Source organism: Podarcis muralis, chromosome 14 (genome assembly GCF_964188315.1).
Source record: "Podarcis muralis chromosome 14, rPodMur119.hap1.1, whole genome shotgun sequence".
Taxonomy (NCBI): domain Eukaryota; kingdom Metazoa; phylum Chordata; class Lepidosauria; order Squamata; family Lacertidae; genus Podarcis; species Podarcis muralis.
This window is the reverse complement of record NC_135668.1, coordinates 35,251,238-35,276,491: the sequence shown is the minus strand read 5'-3', so window position 1 is coordinate 35,276,491 and position 25,254 is coordinate 35,251,238. Positions and strand designations below refer to the sequence as shown.

Genomic DNA, 25,254 nt, shown 5'->3' with positions numbered 1-25,254 from the left:
TCGAACTGCTAGGTTGGCAGGCGCTGGGACCGAGCAACAGGAGCGCACCCCGCCGCGGGGATTCGAACCGCCGACCTGACGATCGGCAAATCCTAGGTGCTGAGGTTTTACCCACAGCGCCACCCGCATCCCATGGGGCCAATAGTGGGTCCTAAAAACCTTGTAAGGCCCATCAGAGCTGACACCATCATCACTCCCCCCCCTTAAAAAACAAAACAAAACACCAAACTTTTTCTCTCTGAAGAGAAGCACCCATCGTCTTTACGAGAGAAAGCCAGTGTGGTGTAGTGCTCTTTTGGATCAGAACCATGATGGGAAAAGAGATTGACCTTTTCACCTCATGCCATACCCCCCCCCCAACCTCCAGAACTATTATTTCCTCAAGGAGGAAGTGTGGTGTAGTGGTTAAGAGTGGTAGACTCGTAATCTGGTGAACCGGGTTCGCGTCTCCGCTCCTCCACATGCAGCTGCTGGGTGACCTTGGGCTAGTCACATTTCTCTGAAGTCTCTCAGCCCCACTCACCTCACAGAGTGTTTGTTGTGGGGGAGGAAGGGAAAGGAGAATGTTAGCCGCTTTGAGACTCCTTATAAAGCAGGATATCAAATCCAAACTCTTCTTCTTCCTAAGATTACCTCTGACCCCCAGTGGAGCCCAGGGGCTTCCTAGATCAGTGAAGATGATAACAGCTGCAGCTGCTTCACTCAGCAGTTTTCTCCTTAATCTCATTTCCCATCCCTGCCTGGCCTGGTAAGCTTGCAAGGCGTTGGGGAAGTGACAGTGAAGATGGTTGGTGGCACTCAGCAGATGTGAGCCAGGTAAACTGACTGCAGCAACCACAACTATCTAGGGTGGTCGTGGTGGTGGTAAGACCAGGGTTTTACACCTGGACCCCACCCCAAGACATTTTGCCTCTTGGGGCAAAATATAAGAGGCCACCTTCCTTCCCATTCCAGCTGCAAATGTCAGTTGAGTTTCATTTCCACCTTGGCAACAGAGCTGCATACTTCAGTGCATCTGAGAGCAGCAGGCTAGCTTGGACAGTTTAGGACAGGACGTGCGGCACACACAGCTCTGTTCTCTAACATTTCTCCATTGCTCCCTGCCCTCATAACAGCTGCTGTTGGATTGCATCACTGTGTGTGAAACTAGGTGATTCTAAGCAGGGGCTTGCCACTCCCATAGCCTGGAGAAAGGGGCCACTGGGTTGCCATGGGGCTCAAAAGCTGGAGAAACTCTGTCACCAACCCACCAAATGAACTGGTATTGGTGGACCTCTTGTGGTCTACAGCAGCTGCCATGGGGGATGAATCCAGTACAGAACACGTTAAGCCAGAAGTAACGGAAAAAAGACTCACTGTTTTGGCATTTTGTAGGATGATGGGGATTTGTTACCTGCAGAAGAATGTGTGAGGCCCAACCAAGAGTCTCAATAAAGTTGGAGTGGCAGCCATCTTGCTGGTCTTGTGGTCAACTGGGGTCTAAGTTTGGGCTTATCTCCAGTGGATCATGGGGTATTGGACATGTCTCTTCCCCCATGTGGGGAGAGGCATGCTTTCCCCATGTGCAGATAATGTTTGCACATCTCCCCATAGTAGATAATATGTGAAAGCCTCCCTATGAAGGGTGGCTATGTGCTCTTAGACCACCCCTATAGTGTTGACAAACACAGTTGTTTTCCGTCAGGCACCTGCAAAGTTGGCCTTGTGTATTGTTTGGGAGCAGAATAGCAACGAATGTTCAGTAAATTAACTGTGACATGAGCATATTGAATTAGCTTAGAATGATGGCAGGTGTTTTTCATAAAGCAGATGGCTTTCTTTTTGTTTGGTGGTACAGTTGGCAGAGGGGAATAGAATATTGCTGTTCATTGATGTGCTGCCCATCCTTTCCCCTTACATTAAGGGATCTCACCACTTTCATTTTTAAAGGAGATCATAGATAATGGCTGCATTTTGTGAGCTATCAGAAACTTTTCTAACTCTGTAATGACCATGGCTTAGGGCAGGGATGGGGAACCTGATGTTAGGCTACAGCTCCTATCATCCCTGACAGTTGGCGATGCTGGCTGGGGCTCATGGGTGATGGAGCCCCACAACACCTGCCGGGCCACAGATTCTCCATCCCTGGTTTACAGGGTCTAATTAACTCATAGAGCTCTGCTATCAGAAACTTTTCTAACTCTGTAATGACCATGGCTTAGGGCAGGGATGGGAAACCTGGTGTTTGACTACAGCTCCTATCATCCCTGACAGTTGGCAATGCTGGTTGGGGCTCATGGGTGATGTAGCCCCCCCTGCCAGGCCACAGGTTCCCCATCCCTGGTTTACAGGGTCTAATTAACTCATAGAGTTCTGCATCCCCATAAGCCCTCATCCTCCAGTTTTGAACAAATTAATACCCCTTTGAGGAGGAGGTTTCAATTTTTTTGCTTCTTTTTTGAACTGACAGTGGTTTATTTTTGCCTCTGAACTCAAAGGTGTTGGTTTAACATAACCTTGGTTTAGTGAAACAAGCCTGGGTTGTAAACCATTTGTTTCTTTAAGTCAGAGTGAGGAACCTCCTCACAGTCCAATGGTCACATTTATTAGTGGGGCCTACAGCTTTCTGAGGCCCACAGCCAGTTTTGAGTGGGGGAAAGGGTGTGACTCTTGGTAAAGTAGACTACAATCCAGCCACACAAAAAAAGTGGGTGGCTTCTACATACATGAATGCAAGAGCCATTATCAAAGTCCAAGTACACATCTGTGCCAATTCTATTCCCACCAGGCACAAAATAAAAATAGGGCAGGCTATGGATCAGTGCCAGTGAAGGTTGTAGCCTTGGGAGGAGGCACGGCCTATGCAGACTCTCGAGGGCCAGATACTAAGGCATGGAGGGCCACGTTTTCCAACTCCACTTTAAACCATAGCTTAGCTAAACCACAGTTTTATGTTGGGTTGGATGTAATGAGTGAAAACTTAAAATAGAAGCAAAGGCTTCCCATATATTCCTTGACCATCTGCTGGAAGGCTCACAAGGCTGGGGTAGGGTCCTTCGTGTATCAAACAAATAATGTTTAATGTTATATCTGAATGTGCTTTTCTGTTGAGGGTTGTTCATTCCTGTTGCATGGTTCAAGCATGGTTAATGAGACAATAATGTGTGCTTAGTCCTCAGACTTCCCCATATTGACCAGGGGACTTATTGTTCAAGTTTGTGAGTTCAATCTCTGCTCAGTCACAGACCCTGATAAAGCAGGGCAATCAACAATATGTGAGGTCTTCTACTTTGGTTCAAGTGAGCAAAAGTCCCCTTCATACCTTCCCCAATCCACATGGGATAAGTTCAAAGCCCACAGCAGGTCAAGCAATTATGGTAATGCTTGCATGATCAGGTAGAGCAAGAAACACATTGACATTATTCTGATGTAACACTAAACTGTGGTTTGGCCTTTCTTGTTCTGTTGGGTTAAGCTTGGTTACTGCATCCTGCACATCTCATTACAGTCAAGTTCACTTGAGGTCATTTCAAATGAATATGTGAAAGTCTGATATTTTTGTATCTATAAAATATTTAATATGATAAGTTAATGTGGTTTTTTTTGGGGGGGGGAGAGAGAAAGTGGAGAAAAGAAGAACTCTGAACTTCAGATTAAACCATCATTTTATTTTTAGGTTTTCAGGCATTGTTGTTTCGGAGAGAGAGCTCCCCCCACCCTTACTAGTTGTTTCTTAACTTTTTCAGGATACTAAAGTGGAGTGCAGCTCTTGTGTAGAAACGGAGGACAGAAAAGTAAGTCCTTCCTTTTGATATATTGTCCTTTCTCTGGTATATATTTTTTGTCACAGCTTACTGGCTATAGATGGCAATTCTAATATGGACATAATTATGTGCATTGGATATAATTCAAAGGGAAGTTTCACACTACAATGTGATTGTGGAGAGAGAGAGAGAGAGGTTTTTCATTGTGTTTTGAACCTTGCTTCTTTTGAAATGCTTATGACATAAAGTCACTGCATTGAAAGCAAACATAGTGCTCGCAATCTTTTTACCATGGTTAGGAGATGAGTAGCAGTCTCTCAGATCTTCCCTTCTTCCCATTACCCTTTCCACATGTGGATTGCCCTGCTCTCTTCCATTTTCAGAGCTAACTATAGTGCAATGTTGCATACACATTGATGATAATGTTAACCATGATTGGTTTCAAACCTGCTTCTGGCTTTGCTTGTGAACTCCAGCAGGCCTTGAGTGGGGTGGGTGGGGTACAGTGCTGCTGTGGTGAAATCTGGAGAACGAAAGGGAGGTGGAGAGATAGTGTGAAGGGAAACAGGTTGGGTGTGCCACAGGAGTGAAAAAGAGTGAGTGTGCTCACCTGTGGGTCCCTCCTATCTGCTAACCCTGGTTAGAAACCATGGACCACTACATTTGAGCTGCCCCAGCTCCACATCTGAAGGTATCCTCAACCAATTGGCCTCCGATGGGTCTTACTTGGTGGGCACTAGTGGTAATTATGAAAACAGCAGCATTCCTCCAAATGGATAAGTGGAAGGTGACAGCATTAATATTTCCAGCAGTGCCCTTCAGTAACCTTGATGTAACAACACCACAAGGTATTCTGAAGAATTTACATGGAGCTCTTCAGTTCTGATTCTGAATGCTGGCTACTGGAGTGGTGGTGGGAAGGGAAGCATAGACTGGTATAATTGTAGAGTTAACATCAGGGGTAGCCTTCCCCAACTCCCTGTTCCTGCACTGCTGTCCAAGGAAGTGATGCAGTGAACACAAATCACGAACTGCACCAGTATGTTACAATAGGCATATGTTTTAGTATCTGTGAAAAAACATTTCTAAAACATTATTTGATTTCCCTGACTGATCCTTGAGTATCAAATTTGTGCTTTGAAAGTAGCAAAACTGTTGTCACTAAAAGTAGCTTCCATGCATCACCACCTAAACTTTATTTTTTACACACACACACGTATGTATGTTGTTGTTCCAATATTTAAATTGCTTCAGGGTGTTTCTTGCTTTGCATAACTGTTGGGCTTATACTTAGTAGTACTCGAAGCTGCTGAACATCTAAAATATATTCAGTGGATTTGAATGAGATGCCACCTTGGCACGCTTCAAACTCATATTGCTCATCTGAAATGTTTGTAGCCGAAAGAATATGGTTTTGAATGGCACCGTAAGGCAGTGGCGTAGCGTGGGGGGTGCAGGGGGGGGCCGCACCGGGTGCAACATCTGGGATTAGGGCAAATCCACAGGTTAGGGGGCGCAAATCCACGGGTTAGGGGGCGCAAATTACTTGCCTTGCCCCAGGTGCTGACAACCCACACTATGCCACTGCCGTAAGGAAAGGATATGAAGAAAGCACTTTCTGTTTTAATGATTTCCTAACTTTGTCAATCAAGTCCCAATAACAGCAATATATTTTGAGCAATTTAGAAAGCCCCGCATCCCTGCTTGCTGTTGAATGACGCTTTGAGGTGGGATGGGTGTATGGGAGTTAAAAGGGGAAAGTCTTTCTCATTTTCAGAGCAGAAAGAATGTCACCCAGATTATGCCCTGTGGTTAAGGCCTCAATTTGAGATGAACTGGCTGGTTTCCAGTGGGAGTGGACCAGAGTGGGTACCCTAACCCTCTGGTTTTCTCCTTGATCATAAATGTGAGCCTCTACAGGCAGCTTTAGAGAAAATGAAGAGCTACACTCCCCCCCCCCCTTTTTTTTAATTGTTTAGCAATTGCTCAGTTGTGGTAACTGAAGATAAAAATGCAGATAGAGTGCAAATGTCTGATTTTAACTAAAATTGGCCTTCTCACCAAGTTTCATCTGAGAGTCCAGGGCTAGATCTACACTGACTTGTTTAAGGTTGTTAGAACAATATTAGATACATTGTTCTAAAATGTCACAGGACATATAAAATAAAGTGCTTCTTACCTCTGTTTTCTCTTGTCAAAACACTGTTTCCCTAAGGCTGGTTCCTGTTTGCTCTGCAGCCCCCTCTGGTGTCACATTCTAATAACACACTATGAACGTTAAAAGCAGAACATTATGTGTCCACATGGTTATCAAAACCCATTCCTTAATGTTAAAACCCATGAGTGCAGATCCACCCAGGTTGAAAATACCAATAGCAAACACTACAATTGGACCCAGAAAGTTGTGTGTGTTTGTGTGAGGGAAAAGTGGCCTTATTTTCAATGCTAATAACTTTGGTCTTCAGCCAGAGAGTCCCCCCCCCCCCCCCGGGTTTTGCAGCACTAAAAGGAAGAAAAACCTGCTGTGGAGAATGTAGTCATATTTGAAAACAATTAGGCTTTTGAAAATACCACATCCAATTCTTTTGGGGTGATGCGGGGCAGGGGAGCAGAAGAGGATATGATTATTCTGCACACTGCCTCTCTCACAAACCTTTTCTAAAATGTGTAGAAACTCTCTGCCCTTCCCAACAACAATTGATGGTATCTCAAACTCACTACCCCTTTTTCTCTCAAGTCAACGGAGTAAGGTAAGACAATTCAGTTTTTTAGGGGGGAGTTTTTTTTGCTGAAAATATGAAGAGAGTTGAGGAACATTAGTAAGCAGAAGGAGATTGCTTTCAAATGAAAACCACCAAAATGGTTTTCTGAGCTGGATTCAATAGGCACAATTTCTTGTGGAACTGTCACCTGCCATTCTAAAGCCCAGCCATATGTGTGATAAACAAGCAATGGTGCTTGTGGACAAGGGGGTACTTTTGCAGCTAAAGTGACATAAGATTCTAGGGGTGACAAGTTAAATAAGCAGCCTTACATTACGGCACTGGTGCACGCACACAAACAGGCTCGGTTTACGTTTAGAGGGTTCACAGTGTGCCAAAGTATTCTACTGACTCTTTTCCAAAATTGTTTCTGAAATTGCTTTTGATACTTTCAGCTGTATACTTGATTGAAATTTCGATTAGGTTTTGTTGTGCTTTATGGGAGCAAAGGTGCCCCAGAGTTCACACAGATTAAAGGCCTCAAAATCATGGGGCATAATCCAGTTGGGACTCAGCACTTCTTAAATCCGCTTAATTTCAGTGGGAGAGATGTAGACCTCTAGTCACCTCCCGGAGCTGCAATTCCCAGAGTTCCCTGGGAAGAGAGATTGATTGTTAAACCGCTCTGGGAATTGTAGCTCTGGGTGGGGGAAACAGAGGGGTCTCCTAACAAATCTCAGCAACCTTTAGCAAAGTACAGTTCCTGGCTCCCCACCCCCCACCCCATTCATACAATCTCCCTGAGAATGACAACACATCCTTATAATATCATTCCCTTTCTCTGGGTAATTGCAGCCACATTTTTGACGTGAGTGCACATGTTAGCTGCTCAATGTGATTAGTAGATGTTTTAAAAAGTTTTTAAAAGATGCCAGCCCCTAGATCACCTCATTGTAGAATCTAGGGCAAATTAGGACTGTGAAGGAGACCCACGTCCAATCTGCACATTCGTCCAGGATGTGGAGATCATGCTTTGAAAATCGAACCCTCCAAATTCCTCCCCCATCCCTTGTCTGAGGATTGCTTTGCTTCCCTGCCCTTTGATTAGGCCCACTTCTCCTTTGTCAAGTCAACCTCGCTGGCATCTGCATTGACATTCTCGGCAGCCTTCCCTGGAGGCAACCACGCGGCTGACCGCTAACGAGCAGCCGAGTGGCATTAGCTTTGTAGTTCAAGGTCATTCGCAGCACCGCACTCCATTTGCCTGTTTCTCCAGAACAGGGGGAGGGTTGGTTTGCCAAGGGAATCCTTTTGAGGTGCATCTTGACAGATAAAATCACCACTTTTTACATGCAAGAGCCACCTTGGGGCCTGCAAGATCAAAAGGCTTTATGCTTTGCCCTGGAGCTGATAATGTGATAGGTCAGCAAAGTTAGAGAATCGCCCCCCCCTCCTTTTGTTCTGTAATGTTTTATAACTCTGCATGATCTTCTTGGGGATACAATGTGCGCCGTTAAACTTGTGGCTCCTTTGCCTACGGATAAGGATTTTTTTAATAACACCTTCTGTGAAAAGGTCTTGCAGCACTTTCCAGAGATTAATTAAAAAAGCACCTGCGAAAGAAGAGACAAATGCCATCTCTATAAAAGCCAAGATACCAATGGACAAACGAAAGCAGGCAGAGGACAGAATGGGGTGACCAAGGGCATGCAGCCTTGCAAATGACAGGTATCGAGTGACACATAGACACAGCACCTGGGTCCAGCTTCTATCCCCCCCGCCCCAATCTCAAACATAGGGTTTGAGGAAATGACTTCCACACCATTTTTCTAGGCCTTATACTAACTCAGATGCTAGTGGATGGAGTTTATGAGAATGAAATGCCTTCCTAGCAGCAGCAGGTTACTTTGCAAATCCATTATCAGGTTTCATAATGGGTTGTGGAGTCTGAGGGCCACAACCTTCTGAGAGGCACTTGCCTGTGGTGGGTGGGACCAAGGACTAAATTGGGTGGAGCAACAAATGTGATTTTTTTTATTTTTTTGCCAATGTACTAGCTTCTACACACACTCAGAAATGCACACCTTTCTCTCCCATTCAGACAAGCACCATCAGTGTTCAAGGAGCTGAGGATATTATTTGGAAAGCTAACTAATGAGTGATGGGTGGGAACCATTTGAATAATGAGGAAAATCCTGAAGAGAGTTGGGATGAAGATGTCTTCCTCGGTCAGGAGAAGCAGGTTGTGATGATGACGATAATGTTGATGATTAGATTTATATACCACCCTTTGTCACAAGATCTCAGGGTGGTTCACAAGATACAACGTAAAAGCACAAATAAATAGTTAAAACAAAATCAATAAAACAATAACCTCCCTCTCCCACAAACACATTTAAAAAGAATGTAGAATATTAATCAGACAAAGGTTGAACAAGAGTGTTTTTGCCTGGCACCTAAGGGTGTATAATGAATGTGCTAGGCGAGCCTCCCTGGGGAGAGATTTCCACTAATGGAGAGCTACTCCAGTTCTTGTGTTGCCACCCTCCAGATCTCACATGGAGGAGGCACATGGAAGAAGGGCCTCAGCTGATAAATGTGAAGTCTGAGTTGGTTTATATTGGGAGAGGCCGTCCTAGAGATATTGTAGTCCTGAGCCGGCACTTTGAATGGAAGCTAATTGGCAATCAGTGCAATTGGGCCAGGATTGCTGTAATAAGCTCAAACCATCTTGCCCCACTGAGTAACCTAGCCGCCGCATTCTGCACCAGCTTCAGAGGCAGCCCTATGTATAATGTGTTGCAGTAATCCAGCTTAGAGGTTACCAGAGCATAAACAGCAGAAGTTAGTCTACCATTGAACCACAAATTCCACCCTTCTTTCTGCACTGAAATAAGTACAGGGATGTTATAGCCACAAGTTTCTCCTTCACTACCCACCCTTTTCCCTTGATTCCCAACCTCACTGCATTTTTCAGGCTTCTTTGGGAAATGTGTGATTTCCCATGGGTATTCTTAGGTATGGCAGGGCTGGGAAGTTGTGGAGAACTGTGGCAAAACCGTGCACTGTTTTGAAATTGAAATTTGAAATTCAGAACAAAACAATAAAAATGAATCAATGTTAAATTCTTAATATATCAGTCAAAAAGACTAGGTGATCAGAACTAAAAAATAAATAAATCATGGATATATTCTAATGAAGATAACTTAGGAAGCATTCCTACTTCTCTGCAAAAGCGTGTATATCTGATCTATTAATCTATAATAGATGTGAGTGACTAAGAATCAGGGTTTTTTTTACAGTGAAATGTGATGCTGTAACTATCTAAGAACTAAAAATGTTTTAAGCTTCCTGACAAGGTTTTATCTGCATATGTAATAAACTGCATGAATGCACTCAAGAGGGGGGGGGGGACTTGACTTCCCCCTTTCTTTGTCTTCCTCTCTCTTTGGGGTGGGAGCATAGCTAGCCTGTTTTATTGTCTTCCAGATTGATGGGCGATAGGAAGTCTTCATGCTTTTATATATAAGGCATGTGCCGTGCAGATATGATTTATGTTATCTCAGCAGTTTTTGCTCAGTTTCACTGGAATGTTCTTCTTGTTGATCAAGGTCAGAAGACCCTGTGATTGTGCCATTTATCTCAGCTGCTTGAATTCTGAAATATTGAGCCTTGATTCAATATTGTAAGGATAGATTGGGGTGGGGGAATCTGTGGTTTCATGACAGTGGTTTAGCAGGAGGCTGGCATAAGTGTATGTGGGGAGAGGGAGGTGGGGGAGGGTCATAAATAGCACAGTCGTGGAACATTTGTTTTGCATGCAGAAGGTCTCAGGTTCAATCTCCAATGATATCTCCAGGCAGGACTGGGGTAAAGGCTCCTGCCTGAAACCCTGGACAATACTGAGCTAGATGGACTAAGGGTCTAACTCATTGTAAAAAGCTTCCAGTTGTACATACGTACCCCATGTCCTGTGGAAGGGCCACAGCTCAGTCATAGAGCAGCTGCCTTGCATGAAATAGATCCCAGGTTCATTCCTTGGCATCACCAGTTAGGGCTGGGGAAAGCTTCCTATCTTAAAGCCTGAACAGCTCCTGCCAATCAGTGTAGACAGTGCTGAACTAGGTGGATCAGTGGTCTGACACAGTACAAGGCAGCTTCCTAGGCTTCTCTATATAAGAGAGAGACTGTTTATCTATTGAGACTGTGTACATGTAATGCATATTCCAATAGTTTCCCTAGATTTTGGTGAATGCTGACATTTGAATCTTGATAGTTGGAGTGAGTTTTGTCAACACATGCTATTTTTTATGACTGACAGCTTAGTAGGCCAGAGGCTTTCAACCTTTTTGAGTCCACGGCTCCCTTGACCAACCACATTATTTCTGTGGGTCCCCTGTGGGATATAGGGGAATCCTCACTTACGTAGGAGTTCCATTCCAGGCCACCACACACATCACTGGAATACGCAAAAGTGGGGATTCCCCGGTTCCGCCCCTGCCCTGTTTAGGTGCCGTTTTCAGCATGCATGTAAGCGGGAACATGCATGACATTCGTGTGCAAGTGGGGGTTCTCTTGTACGTGGTAAAAAACTTGTGGTGTTGTGTCATTTAGTGGTTTTGCCTATCATTTTTTAGGATTAAAATTTAAACAGTATAGCTTTGAAAATACTTTTTTAAAATTATAAGCCATTCATGGCCCTGCTCAGTGTTGTTTTTGTAAGGTGGCACCCAATAAAATAAAACTGAAACAGGAATCCATAACAGCCTCAGCTGACAGTGACTTAGTGAGGGAAAGGCACTCTGCACAAACTCCAAGACATCTTTTCCCTTCTGTTATTATGCCAAGAATGGGCAGCAGGAGGCAGGTCTTAACTCCCTTATAAACAAGCATTAGGTTGCAGCTTGAATGCTTGGTTGACTGGGCACTTGGAAACAAGGGTTAATCACTGTGCATTTCCATTCTCTATCTAAGTCTTCCTTCCTGTGTTGTGTTGCCATAGTAGGGAGTGGGGAAAAGGCAGGAATTAGTAATGTTACCTTCTAACAGACAATGTTTACAGGCAACATTTTGGAAGAACAGATGAACCTCCAGTTTCAAATCCAGCTGAGTGTAAGAAGATCCTGTCTTCTGAGTCTAGCCAAAGGCCCACCTATTCCAGTATCCTGTTCTTACAATGGGCAACCAGATTGCTATGGGAGATTCCACAAGCTGGACCTGAGCAGGACCACATTCCCCCCACTAGTATTCAGAGGGATACTGTCTCTAACAGCATAGGCAGAACATAGCTAGATATCATAGAGAAGTCAGTGTCACTACCACTATCCATGACATGTTTCAGTCTAATTGGAGAATTTGGTCTATCTAGCACATGGTTGTGTATACCAGCCCTTCCTACCTGATGTCCTCCAGCTGTTTTTGACTACAATTCCCATCAGCCCCGGTGTCATAGAGTGAGTGGTGCTGCCTGGGTCCCATGGGAATTGTAGTCTGAAAGTTTTGGAAAGGTTGGTCAACATTAGCTTCTAGCAGTTTTCCAGGGGATTTCAGATAGTTGCCAGGATAGATAAAGTAACTGCAACAAATGCTCTTGAAACGCATTACACTCCGGGATGAAGAAAAGAAGACGGTGTTGTAGTTAAAGGTCAGAACTTTCTTAATTGGCATCTGAAACATTTGTTGAGAGAACTTCTGGGAGCACATACTGGACATGTTAACAAAGCCTGGGCTGATTCGGAAGAGAGCACCAACACTGCTTAGCTTAGTTTTCAGTGAATTAAGCCTTTCAGAGCATTCCATGCTCAAAGCTCTATGACTTCCAGCTTGGAAACAGCATAAGAGCAGCTGATGAAAAGGAAAGCTGAAATATTTCACCACATTAAAAACAAACAAACTGTGTTTCGTTAATCACAGCAACATAGATATTGTTTTAGTGATTATCCAAATCCTTAAAAAAAAGATCTAGAGCAAGCTTGCATTAAGTGCTGTTTGATGCCTTTATAAGTGTGTGTGTGTGTGTGTGTGTGTGTGTTTGTAAAATGTGTGTGTATTTTCACACATCATTTCGCAAAATGCGAGTAAATGTAGTTCACAGTTTATTATATATGAATGAAGTAGAAAATGTACCTACATCAAAAGATGAAGTGTGTGTTGGGGGGAGTAACCTAAATTATGGGCACTTTATCAAAAACATCAGGGTACTGAAATTAAATAAAAATTAAGTAGCATGCCTGCAAGCAGAGTAATGACCCATCTGTTCATTACAGCCTTAGTTTCCATCAAAGACACAATCTCATTAAAAGCATATCTTTGATTATAGAATGAGTTCCAACTGCATAAAAGTTGTATTACTTTATTCTAAGTTATTTGAATTGTGGTGGGCTTTTACTTTCTTTTTGCAAGGGTGTTGGGGTCAGTTAGCTTATCTTCAAGAGCAATGATAAGTTGTGTAAATTTTGGATGCAAGGGTGGTTAAGGAGGAAATTTGTCAAGGTTTGTATTTTTTAAAAAAGTGGAAGCAAGTTCCTATGTTGACAGGTGCTTCTATACTAAATAGAAGAGATTATTTTGCCGCACTACACAGTGATTCCCGGCCTCAGTAATTTGGGAAAATAATTAACTTTAGAAACTTTTTTTGAAAAAATAACAACAGAAAAGAGTCCCCCTCTCCCTCCCTCCACTTTCAAAAGCCTTTTCTCTTCAGGTTTACTTTCTTTCTCTCGTCTAATGAATATGGCTAGAAACCAATACCATCTCATGTGTTCTTTGCATCAGAGGAAACTTTTTACATTTAATAATCTCCAAGGTGCCCTTTGAACAAGCACCTTTTTTTTTTTAATAGCTGAAATTACTCTTTGGTAAGCCAAACGTTTTCAGGGGAATGTTAGATCTTAATGAGCCAAAGACAGCAGTCCAGAAGGTGTGAGATAGAAAAGTAAACACTTTTAAGAGCTTGTTCCAATAATAATAATAATAATAATAATAATAATAATAATAATAATAATAATAATAATAATAATTTAAAAAACAACTAAGGGGGGGAGAAGTCTTGGATTTATTTATTTATTTTTATTTCATAAAATGTATTTTTTTTAATAAAAAAAACACACACCTCAAAGTAGTTGACGAAAAGATGAAGCAAGAGAATCAAGAAAAAAATTACCACCCAACTTTAAAACGTTCAAAAGTTAAAATACTAAAACAGGTAAAAATAACCTCAACTTTCTGAGCATCTGGGTAGGCTTGTCTAAACAAGGATGTTTTTTGGTGGGCACCAGGAAGAGTACAGTGAAGGCGCCTGCTTGTTCGCAATAGGCAGGGAGTTCCAAAGTGTAATCGCCGCCACACAAAAAAACCCCGAGTTCTTACAAATGCAGAATGGGTTTTGTTATTACTACCTGTAGTAGTGCCCATTCTGCCCATCAAAGTAGTTGAGGGGACGCAAGTGGGGTAAGGCAATCTTGTAGGTAAATTGGGGGTTGCAAGTTGTTAAGGGCTTTATATACCCATAAGTAAAGGTAAAGGGACCCCTGGCCATTAGGTCCAGCCGCGGACGATTCTGGGGTTGCGGCGCTCATCTCGCTTTATTAGCCGAGGGAGCCAGCATACAGCTTCTGGGTCATGTGGCCAGCATGACTAAGCCGCTTCTGGCGAACCAGAGCAGCGCATGGTAACGCCGTTTACCTTCCCGCTGGAGTGGTACCTATTTATCTACTTGCACTTTTGATGCGCTTTCGAACTGCTAGGTTGGCAGGAGCAGGGACTGAGCAACAGTAGCTCACTGCGTTGTGGGGATTCGAACCGCCGACCTTCTGATCGGCAAGCCCTAGGTTTCGTGGTTTAACCCACAGCACCACCCGCGTCCCTTATATACCCATAGTAACACCTTGAACCTGGCCTGGCAGCAAATAGGCAACCAGTGAAGATCTCTGGAGCCACAGCCTATAGCCAGGGATGATGAAGACTCAAGTCCAGCAATGTACAGTGGGGTTTCTCTGTTTTCTCTGAGGTGAAGGTTTGTAGCTCAGTGGTGGGGTATCTGCTCTGCATGCAACAGGTCTTGGGTTCAATGTCTGGCTTCTCTAGTTATCTTACTTCAGAGAGAGATATTACTGTGAAGTAAACAGTGTATATTCCCCAATTTCATTTTTAAACTTTAAATGAACAACACCCCTTTGAGGGCTGCAATCCTATACACACTTGCGTGAAGGTAACCCCTACTGCAGTCAGTTGGAATTACTTCATGATAAACATGCATGAGATTGGATCCCTCTTTGTTGTCCTTCAATCTGCAGGTGGTGGTTTTTTTGTTCCTGCAGGCTTTGGGGACTGGACTGCTTTTAAGAAAAGGGATTTTAGTGGTGCTGTGCTGTTTTTACTATCTGTGTTTTAATTTGTTTTTGCATTGTTTTAATTCCATTACAGTTTAGTGACTTGTTAACGCTTATCTTTTAAATGTTTTTAGCTGTGTGTTTTTTAAAAATCTGTGTTTGTTTTAATTTTTGTGAGCTTCTGTGAGTTCCATTTTGGGAGGAAAGGTGGAATAGTAATAGTAGTAATAATTCATGCCAATATTAGAGACAACGCTTTTTACAAATGTAGGAAGATCAAAGACCTCCCCCCTTTATTGTCCCTTGATTCCCCCCTCCCTTTCCCCCCTGGTTGACAGAGCCAGTATCTGAATATGACCTGTTAAAGGCTGATTTATTGATTATGCCACTTGGTCATTCATCCCCCTTCAGAGGGATTGCTAGAGAATGGATGGAGTTAGCTTTGTGTGAAATTTAAATTGTGTGTGTTGATCATGCATTTATCTTATTTAAATTTGCACTGCAAGGCTGTGCTTGTATTTCAAATTTAAATGGTGTTTTGTTTTGTTTTTAGAATCAAGATATAGGAAGTTGTACATTTTAAAATTATTTTAGACTTGTCTTTTTTTATTTAGAAAACTCTTTCAACTTGTTATTATTTTAATGATTCCATAATCCATATTAATTATATAATGGTTGACAGTATAATTTTTTATTTGGAAGTAAGTCTTGCTGAGGTCAGCTGGATTTACTCCCAGGTAAGTGTGGATAGGATTGCAATCTAACATTATCTGGCTTTGCAAAGGCTATAATTGAGCAATTAATGTCATTCCTTGTGCTTTTTTATTGTGCTTAAATATCCAGAAGATGGCAGTAGAGGACAAAGAATCTGCACTCAGCTGCTTGACTAAATAATTAATTAACAGAAGTAATAAGGAACTTTAAATGTGAAATCCTGTCCAGAAGTTGTAGGATAAGTTTAAAACATGCAAGCATCTACATCTACATCTTGCCCATTCGCTTATGGACAATACCTGGTGGTGGTGGTGGTGATGATGATGATGATGATGATGATTTTAAAAGCCAAAAATCTCACAAAATAGTATTTTGTAATATTTAGGGACCTTATTCCCCCTTGTACCCTGGAGTTTTGCTGTATACTTGTGTTAACACCCAAAGCAAAAAATGCCTATTTGCATGTGGTGGCATCTTTCATTTTATTGGACATAGCAGATTCTGTCCCTCTGCTCCTTGACACGTGCGTGGGTGGGTGGATGCGTGGATGTGTGGGTGTGTTTGTACACACAAAACACACACACACACACACACACAGAGAGAGAGAGAGAGAGAGAGAGAGAGAGAGAGAGAGAGAGAGAGTTGTTCCCAGTGGCGGAGCTGGCATGCGTCCTGGAGGCAGGGTGCATGTCCTGGGGGCGTGGCGCACAGCCTGTGGGGGCAGGGTGCCCAGCACGGGCGGGGGGCAGCCATGATGGCACCCTGCCAGGATTGTGCTGCCAGGGGCGGTGCGCTCCCCCCGCACTCCTCTTCTTCCGCCAGTGGTTGTTCCCACTAATTTCTGCCCAATGTTGCAATTCTCTACACACCCCATTGGGCTCAACTGGGTCTCAGTTCAGAGTAACCATACCTAGGAATGAGCTTCTGTGTCTAATAATGATAATAACTTAATTAGTCAAACAGATGAATGAATAAATGTGTGACTCTTTTCACTTTTGACCTTCTTCCGGCATGACATTTCACAGATGAAAGTTTTTTTGCTTGTCACTTTTATTTCTTTATTTTTCTTGTTCTTTCTTTTCCTTTTTAACAGACAGAGCAAGAGGCACTCCTAGGACCCACTTTATATCTCCCCTGAAATATTAATGATTGTGTAAAAACCATGCTATTACATAACCAGGCATTTCTGAAGTGCTTAAAAGGCAAAGAAAAATTTGCTCACCGACATGACTACTCTCAAGCATGTATAATATACTGCCACAACATTACACATACAAACGTGAAAAATTAATTCAGGTTGCAATTTCCTAGTGCTTAGCAATGTTGTCTGTCTGTCTGTCTTTCTATGCACTTCCCCCCTTTCTCTTCTAGGGGAGGCCTCCCAGAAATCTGGATTTAACGTATCATTTCCTGTGCTAGCTTTTCGAGCCAATATGATTCCCATATATTTTTTTTTAAAAAAATGTATTTAGTTTTATTGGGGTACAGATGAAACAATTTGCAGTTGGTTTTCTCAGTCCTTCCAGCCAAACCTATTTTATTATGTTGAACCAAAAGATGAGCCCTTTTGGAGCATCAAAAGCCCTCAGATGATCACAATTGCATGGGGTGGGGAGCAGTGGCAGACCTACATTTGGGGGGGCCCTGAAGCTTGAACTATTATGGGTGCCCCTTCACAACCAAAAGCAAGGTCTGGGCAAACACTGTTATCTTCTTCAGTGGGGCTGCTCCATGACAGATCACCACACCTTTAAGTCTTTACTACTGACTCTCAAACTTTGGGATACCCAACAACAAGTTTGAGTCATGTGTCTCCAATTGTATCTACTAGACACCCCCCCCCCCTTTTAAGCCATGCAGACTAAAGATGCTTCTGGGGGCCCTCCAGGATTAGGGACCCAGAAGCTTAAGCTTCATTAGTTTCATAATAGATTCGCCCCTGGTGGGGATGGAGACTGGACCCAACATGCTGGCCCCGTCCTCTCAATCATGTCCCTGCACTCTGACCCAGTGCCGACCAGGTGTTGAGGCTGAAGGTCTAAGGTGTGGTTTCAGATGCTTGAGGACGGTGGTGACTTGGAGATTCAGAATGTGGAGAAAACGGTTGGCAGGAAAAAAATTAAGCAACTGCTTCTTACTCTGAATTTCCCCGATAGAAGGAGCAAGCTGATGAAGAAAATAGGAATGTGTATATAGAAGGGGGCGGGGAGTGAGGACTCCTTAGAACATAAGAAGAAACTGCTAGATCAGGCCAAAGACCTTTCTAGTCCAGCGTCCTGTTCTCACACTGGCCAAACAGATGCCCATGGGAAGCCCACAAACACAAGAACACTCTCCCCTCCCGTGGTTTCCAGTAGGTAGTATTCAGAAGCATTGCTGCCTCTTGACTGTGGAGGCGGAGCAACAGCCATCATGGCTAGTAGCCATCAAGAGCCCTCTCCTGCATTAATTTGTCTAATCCTATTCTAAAAACATCTAGGTTTTCTTCCTCATATCCCTCCTTCTACAGTGAGGGCTTGCTCCAGGTTCACTGATTTTGCAAGGTAACAATGAGAGTCAGAGAGTCCCCTCTGTGGTGGCTCCCATCTTGTAGAATCCTTTCCCTAGACCAGATCCACCAGGCCACATAACATTTTGTTCCTTTTAGCATATGTTTAAAACATGGATGTCCAAGAAGGCATTTGGCTGACAGGAAGTTTTAATAGAGTTTCCTTTATGGCCCCCTTTTGTTGACTTTATGGTTGGTTTACGATACGCTGCTCATGATTTGATGGTTTTTATATGATTCAGTTGTGTTTTGTGTGCTACCCTGAGTTCACTTGGTGAAAAAAGATGGGGTATAAGTTTTAATACCTATGGTGCTATGGGTAGTAGTAACCATAGTTATCATTGGTAGCTGTATTAAATAGTAAAGGATCCTTGCAGGATCCGTAAACCATTCTAAAATGTTATAACACAATCACATGGTGGCAATCAGATATGAGCGATCGATAGGCCTGTGGGTGGGTAGTTAAATATTTATTAAGAAAACATTTTCCTGACTACCATGTACTTTCAGAGATCTGCTATGTTTTGATTTGTGTGAATGTGCAGATTTCTATTATTATCCTGAAATGATCGTTTAACAACTAGTTAACCTCAAGTTCGGCTTGAGCAATAGTAAACCAATAATCCTCTCCGATGGGCTTCCTTGAAAACTGGGAGGAGTAAGGAAATCAATTTATCTTCTTATCATCATGACCAATTTATTTGGGAGAACGAGAATACCTTCAGATGACACAGATTAATTACACAGATTGTATCGGTTGTCTTCATTAGGACCCCTTAAGAGTCAGGAGGAAACGTAACAAGTCGGTTTACTCTCCCCTTCAAGTCACGTGTAGGGTTGTTATTGATTCACATGTTCATATTTCAAATGTCAGGGCTTAACCTAAACTTCTCCACAATGCAGGAAACAAAACTGCTAGGCTTGCTATATTGAAAGGTCTGGTCAACACAAGTTGCCTTCTGTTCCAAAATATTGTTATATCGTGGATCAATTTCCCCCCACTGTATCTTCTAGTTTTGGATTAAGCAGGAGGGAAAGTAAAATAGGTTTGACAAAAATCACAAATGCAGAATTTCCTGTCCAATATATGTTTTGGTGTGTGTTTTTTTGTCATACCTCTGGGTGTGGTCTTAGCCTTCTTTATCTTGAAGATAGTAGAGATAGAGGTAGGGTACTGGGCAGTGTGAATTTCTGAATAAAAAGCCCTTCCTGTGGTTTGATGAATGCATACCACTTACTGGCTACAGGCATTTATTTTGAGTTGTGTGAAAAACTCAGAAATGAAGGTTTTCACTAGGTTTTATTCATCTCAGATCCAGCTAAAATCAGATTGCCAGCATAGATAATTCCATGCTGACCCAAAGCAGATATATAATTAGGCAATTGCCTTCACCACCTCACATTGATGATGATAACAATGATAACAACGATAAGTATAATGATATAAATAAATAAATAAATAAATAAATAAATAAATAATGACTTGTATGCTGCCCATCTGACTAGGCTGCCATAGCCACTCTGAATGGCTTCCAACAGTATATTTAAAAAACACAACAAAACATCAGACATTAAAAACTTCCTGATATATGGCTGCCTTCAGACACTATGGAAAGTTGTATAATTGTTTATTTATTTGACACCTGACAGCAATGTGGGTACCACTACTGAGAAGGCCCTCTGCCTGGTTGCCTGTAAATTCACTTCTTGCAGTGAGGGCCTTCAGAAATTGACCTCAGTGCCTGGGCTGAACGATGGGGGTGGAGATGCTCCTTCAGGAATACAGGGCTGAAGCCATTTAGGGCTTTAAAAGTAAACACAAACACTTTGAATTGTGCTCAGAAATGGACTGAGAGCCAATGTAAATCTTTTAGGCGTTATATGGTCCTAGCTGCTACCCCCAATCACCTGCCTCGGAGCTGCATTCTGGATTATTTGTGGTTTCTGAGTCACCTTCAAACGTAGCCCCATTGTAGTAGTCCAAACAGGAGATAACCAGAGCATGTACCACTCTGGTGAGTGTCCCTCATCACAAGATAGAGTGCTCTGCACTGCAAAAATCATATGAAGTTAAAATAAAACATAAGGGAAAGGATAGCATGGACAGGGCAGACATGAAAGTATCTGTGTGAACTTATTTGGCTTTGCTCACCTTTGTCTTTGAATGCCAGCAGATGACAAGATGTAACTTTTTATTTTTATTCAGTAGTAGAAGTGGGGGTTACATTTTAGCTTGGTATTAGAACACATGCTGTGCAAGCAAAAGAGCCCAAGATTATTCTCTGACAAACTGTGTAACTTGTCATAAGGCAGAATATTATGCTTTTCTTATGTATTGGGAGTTAAAGAGGACACAACAAGGAAAAGTGTAGATACAAAGCCAACTTGTTCAACACACACACACACACACACACACACACACACACACATGCAGAGCCTGCCATTCTAAATATCAGCAGCAATGGCAAGTTTAGCCCTATCAATCAGGGACTTCCCAGATTGCCAACTTTTGTTCCTATGTAGAATTTTTCAAAATAGGCCTTAGGACCAAAACAGTGAAAATCACTTTCATCTTGCAGCCCATTAATGGCACTGATTTGTAGGGTAAATGCTTTAACCTTGGGATCATATACTCTTGGATCTTCTTGGCCCCCATTGCTATTAGCCCCAACAGTTAGATGGAACCTGCATCCCCCTCCATGTACAAAGGTAATACATCTCAGAGTAATGATGGGGCCCAGAACGAAGGGTGGACATCACCATCATCACTTGCTTGTCACCTTCCAGGGTCATCTGGCTGGCTGCTGCTTCTGGGCTCAGTGGACCTCAGTCTGATCCAATAAAGCAATCTCTGTGTGTTTATTATGAGCAACATTAGACACTAAACAAGTCTGAGTCCAAAATGGATGGTTTCATATCATCTGTTTGACCTGGCAGGGCAGACAAAGCTCAACCTGAAGATACAGAGGTGAGTAATTCACGGTCAGGTTATATGACAAACAATAAGCAATAATGAGGACGAAAATTGTATCATAAAGGCATTCATCAGGGCAGTTTTGTAATACACAGCCGTGACAATTCCAAGGGATTAAACAGGAAATGTTTGCATTTGGAGAATAAGCACTCTTGATGCTCCAAAGCAAACATATTTTTGAAAAGCTTCAGCATGATAGTAATTATAGTAGCAGTGTTGCAAAAGTGTATACAAGGATAAGAACTTAATTTCACATGGAATAATAATAATAATAATAATAATAATAATAATAATAATAATAATAAATAGACAAGGTGAGCCTCTTGGACCTGAATCTTTAACCCCATTCTCTCTCTTTAATGACACTTCCTGACAGTAAGAGCTGTTCGACAGTGGAATTTGCTGCCAAGGAGTGTGGTGGAGTCTCCTTCTTTGGAGGTCTTTAAGCAGAGGCTTGACAACCATATGTCAGGAGTGCTCTGATGGTGTTTCCTGCTTGGCAGGGGGTTGGACTCGATGGCCCTTGTGGTCTCTTCCAACTCTATGATTCTATGATTCTATGATTCTATGACACTTTTATGATACTGGCAGATGAATTCAGCCGGAGTATCCGAGGTGTTCCACTGGGATATCTCTCATAGTTGCAGATGTGGGGAATCTCATAGGTAAAGGGACCCCTGACCATTAGGTCCAGTCATGACTGACTCTGGGGTTGTGGCACTCATCTCTCTTTACTGGCCAAGGGAGCCAGTGTACAGCTTCCGGGTCATGTGGCCAGCAGGACTAAGCCGCTTCTGGCAAACCAGAGCAGCGCACGGAAACGCCTTTTACCTTCCCGCCGGAGAGGTACCTATTTATCTACTTGCACTTTGACGTGCTTTTGAACTGCTAGGTTGGCAGGAGCAGGGACCGAGCAATGGGAGCTCACCCCGTCATGGGGATTTGAACCACCAACCTTCTGATCGGCAAGTCCTAGGCTCTGTGGTTTAACCCACAGTGCCATCCGCGTCCCTGGGGAATCTCATACTCAGAGGCTAAATGTTGCTCTCCAAACTTATCTATCCAGGTCACAGTCCTCTCATTAAGTCACACCTCTTACTGGCCTGCTCTGTGGCTGCCCTAGATGCTTTGGCTGACTGGGGTGTCTTGAACTTAGTAATGCCTCTTGGTTGCCTGAATGGAGAGGTATGAAGAAATGCATGGGAACCATTTCCTTTTGTGTAGCATGTAGTCAGCCTACTGTACAATTGTGTGTAGCATGGAGTAAGTGGATAGAGAAATGTTCTTCTTCCTCTCTCATCATACTAGAACTCATGGACATACAGTGAAGCTGAATGTTGGAAGATTCAAGACAAATTTAAAAGTACTTCTTTGTGCAGTGTCTAGTAATTAAACTATGGAACTCGCTCCCACAGGAGGTAGTTCCAACTTGGATGGTTTTAAAAGATGATTTGGCAAACTAATGTAGGGCAGGGTTATCAATGGCTACTCACTATAATGGCTGTTCTCTGCCTCCACGGTCACAGACAGTAATGCCTCTGGATGCCAGTTGCTGAAAACCACAGGAGGAGAGAGTGTTCTTGTACTCTGGTTTTGCTTTCAGGTTTCCCACAGGCATCTAGCCTGGCCACTGTGAGAACAGGATGCTGGACTAGATAGGCCATTGGCCTGATCCAGCAGGTTCTTTTTATATCCTTAAACAATATGCAAACCAAAGCACAGCTATCCCTCAAAATTCACACTTCTACGAATCTTGCAATTCAGTTCTCCAGCCAAGGAGTGTGTACACAAATCAAAAACTTGGGTACAGAATGCATACAAATGCATATATTAGTAAACACAGCATTCACAAATGTGCTGTATTAAGGGAAATTGTTCTGCAAATTGTATATTGTGTACAATTGCATAGAAGCACGTGTATATTTGGAGAAATTCCCTCTAAAGTGCTGTCTACTTTTCATGAGGACTTCTTTAATGCAACTTGCTGTAGAAATCTGGAGAACTTGAGAAACTTGAGATCTCAAGAAATGGAAGGAAGGAGCTAAAACTGACATTTTTCACCATCCCTAGTTGTTGCCCATTGGAAGTAATGGGCATGGCTAACTTAGGTCCATTAATTTCACTGCATAAGATCATAAGAAGAGCCCTGATGGATCAGTCCACTAGCCCAACATCCTGTTCTCCCATTGGTCACCCAGATGCCTGTAGGAAATGTACAAGCAGGAACTGAGCACTCTCCCTGCCTCATGGTTTCCAACAACTGGTATTCAGAAGCATCGCTGCCTCTGACCATGTGAGTCTACACTGAGTAGAACTCAGCTGAACTGGACACAGTGTGGTTGGGCCTAGCCAATATGGTGTTATTTGCTTCCACAAGTAATATTTTAAAGTGTCAGCTTTTGGATTCTGAGTGGGAACGTAAGGTAAAGACAGAGTTAGAGCTGGCATGTAAAAGAATATATTCCTTGCCCTTTCCTGACATACACAGGTGACTTGACCAGGCGTTGCTAACTGCTTTCTGTGGGATATGAGAATAATTCATTTTCCCTTAAACAAACAGCTTTTGTTTTGCAGAGATAAACACAAGCCTCAGTTGCCACTTAGCTGGATTTAGCGGGAAGCACTTAGATTTGTAAGACATGCATCTCCACTTGTTTTTCAATAGCTTTCTGGTCCACTCTGCCACTGAAGTGGGAGCAGGCTGAAGTGGAGTCAATTCTTTGTGGTCGGGCTGGAGTACCTATGTGACAAGTACTTTCAATTTCTCTCTTTCTGTCTCTCTCATGCCCTCCCCTCTTTCTTCACTGCCCTTTCTTCTTCTTTAATGAGAGCAGTAATGCAGTGGAGTGGCCTGGTGACAATTGTCACTGTAAATAAAACCCAGTTGCTTTGGGGATTCTGAATGTAGTTTGCAGAGAAATGAAGTATATACACTACTGAATAATTAGAGGTACTTCAGAGTTGCCATTGGGCACAAGGGTGGGAGTGCAGAAACAGTTAAGTTAATTTGATTGCAGAGTTTGAGAACATGCATCTCCTAATGTAGATCAGGATGGAAGCTGACCACAGTTGTTGCCTTATTGTAGCACTGAGATGCTGCTTCCATTTGTGGAGGAGGCAGCAGTATTACCAGTATATTAAACACACAGCAGTTGTCTTCTGCACACAGTTGTTGTGCAGAATGAAGAATCAAGCTATGCCAGGCTGCTGGGGAACAAGGAGACCAATTCAATGTCCTTTTTTTTACCTGCAACAATTGGGCAAATCACAGTGCAGGAGTCTTGAGTTTACAATCTAAAGGTATAGAACTTGACCTTGTTGGGGATTTTTATGTGCACCATCTCTCCTCCCTAAACAATGCTGCTATGAGGAAGATGCAGTCATATTTAAGGTTCAGTCAGGGTCGGCTGGTTGTTGGAACAAAATTCAAGCCTGCCTTGCAGTATGTCCACTTGGCCCTATCTAGGGTGCTACCTGCCTTGCTTGCTTGCATTAAGCTCCACTTTGCCTGACTTCACTTATCCTGACCTTCCCTCTGCTTTGTCTGATCTTGCGTTGCTGAAATTTGACTTGACTTTGCTTTCTGGAACATGGATTTGGACTAGTGGTACACAACCTTGTGTTTCTGAAATTATGCCTCTGCTTTGGGTAGTACCCCCACCTCCTGGCCGAGACTACATTTTGTGACAAAACAGCAGATCACTTGGGGAAGTGTTTCCCCAAAGACTTCTTTTTCTTTTTTGAATGACATTTGAAGACATAACTAAAATTTGCTCAGTCATTTCCCAGAACAACGGTTAAGTATAGGTATCTTCCTTGCAGCTGTGGTATCGCCCGGTTAATGCTGTGCCGTGACACACACATACACCCTCTCTCTTTTGTTCAGTGGTTTTGACACTGGCAATTCTGGGATTGTTGCACACCTGTCAGCTGTGTGGCAGGCTGCATCAGGGAACATCTGGTATCCAAATTTCCTTTCTTGAGATGCTGTCACAGCCCATATTCTGGCAGAATTTAATTCACTGTACATTTTGGCACAGCCTCTTAGCTGATTCACACCTCTCAGGCCAGTGCTTGGATCAGAATGTAGATAAGTAGATTATTCCTTTGTTATGGGAACATTTCAGCTCGAAAGTGGGTATTCTGAGTTGTGACTCAACATTTGTCAAATGCTCTCCCAAGCGAAATGTGCCTGGCACCGTCATTGTTGCTTTGAAATACCAATCAAGAAACATTTGTTTAC

The 25,254-nt window shown here is 42.9% G+C and overlaps 1 protein-coding gene across 16 annotated transcripts in view; it reads left to right on the top strand.

The window, feature by feature from the left end:
• Positions 1 to 25,254, top strand: part of RBFOX1 (RNA binding fox-1 homolog 1) — a 1,459,388-nt gene that overhangs the window by 754,344 nt on the left and 679,790 nt on the right. For 13 of the 16 annotated variants that reach the window (XM_077918364.1, XM_077918368.1, XM_077918373.1 and 10 more), the window contains one exon: positions 3,726 to 3,773. The exons of the other annotated variants lie outside the window; for them this stretch is intronic. In XM_077918364.1, the coding sequence (XP_077774490.1) occupies positions 3,726 to 3,773 (48 nt within the window). The remainder of the gene's footprint in view (positions 1 to 3,725; positions 3,774 to 25,254) is intronic. 16 annotated transcript variants of the gene reach the window in all.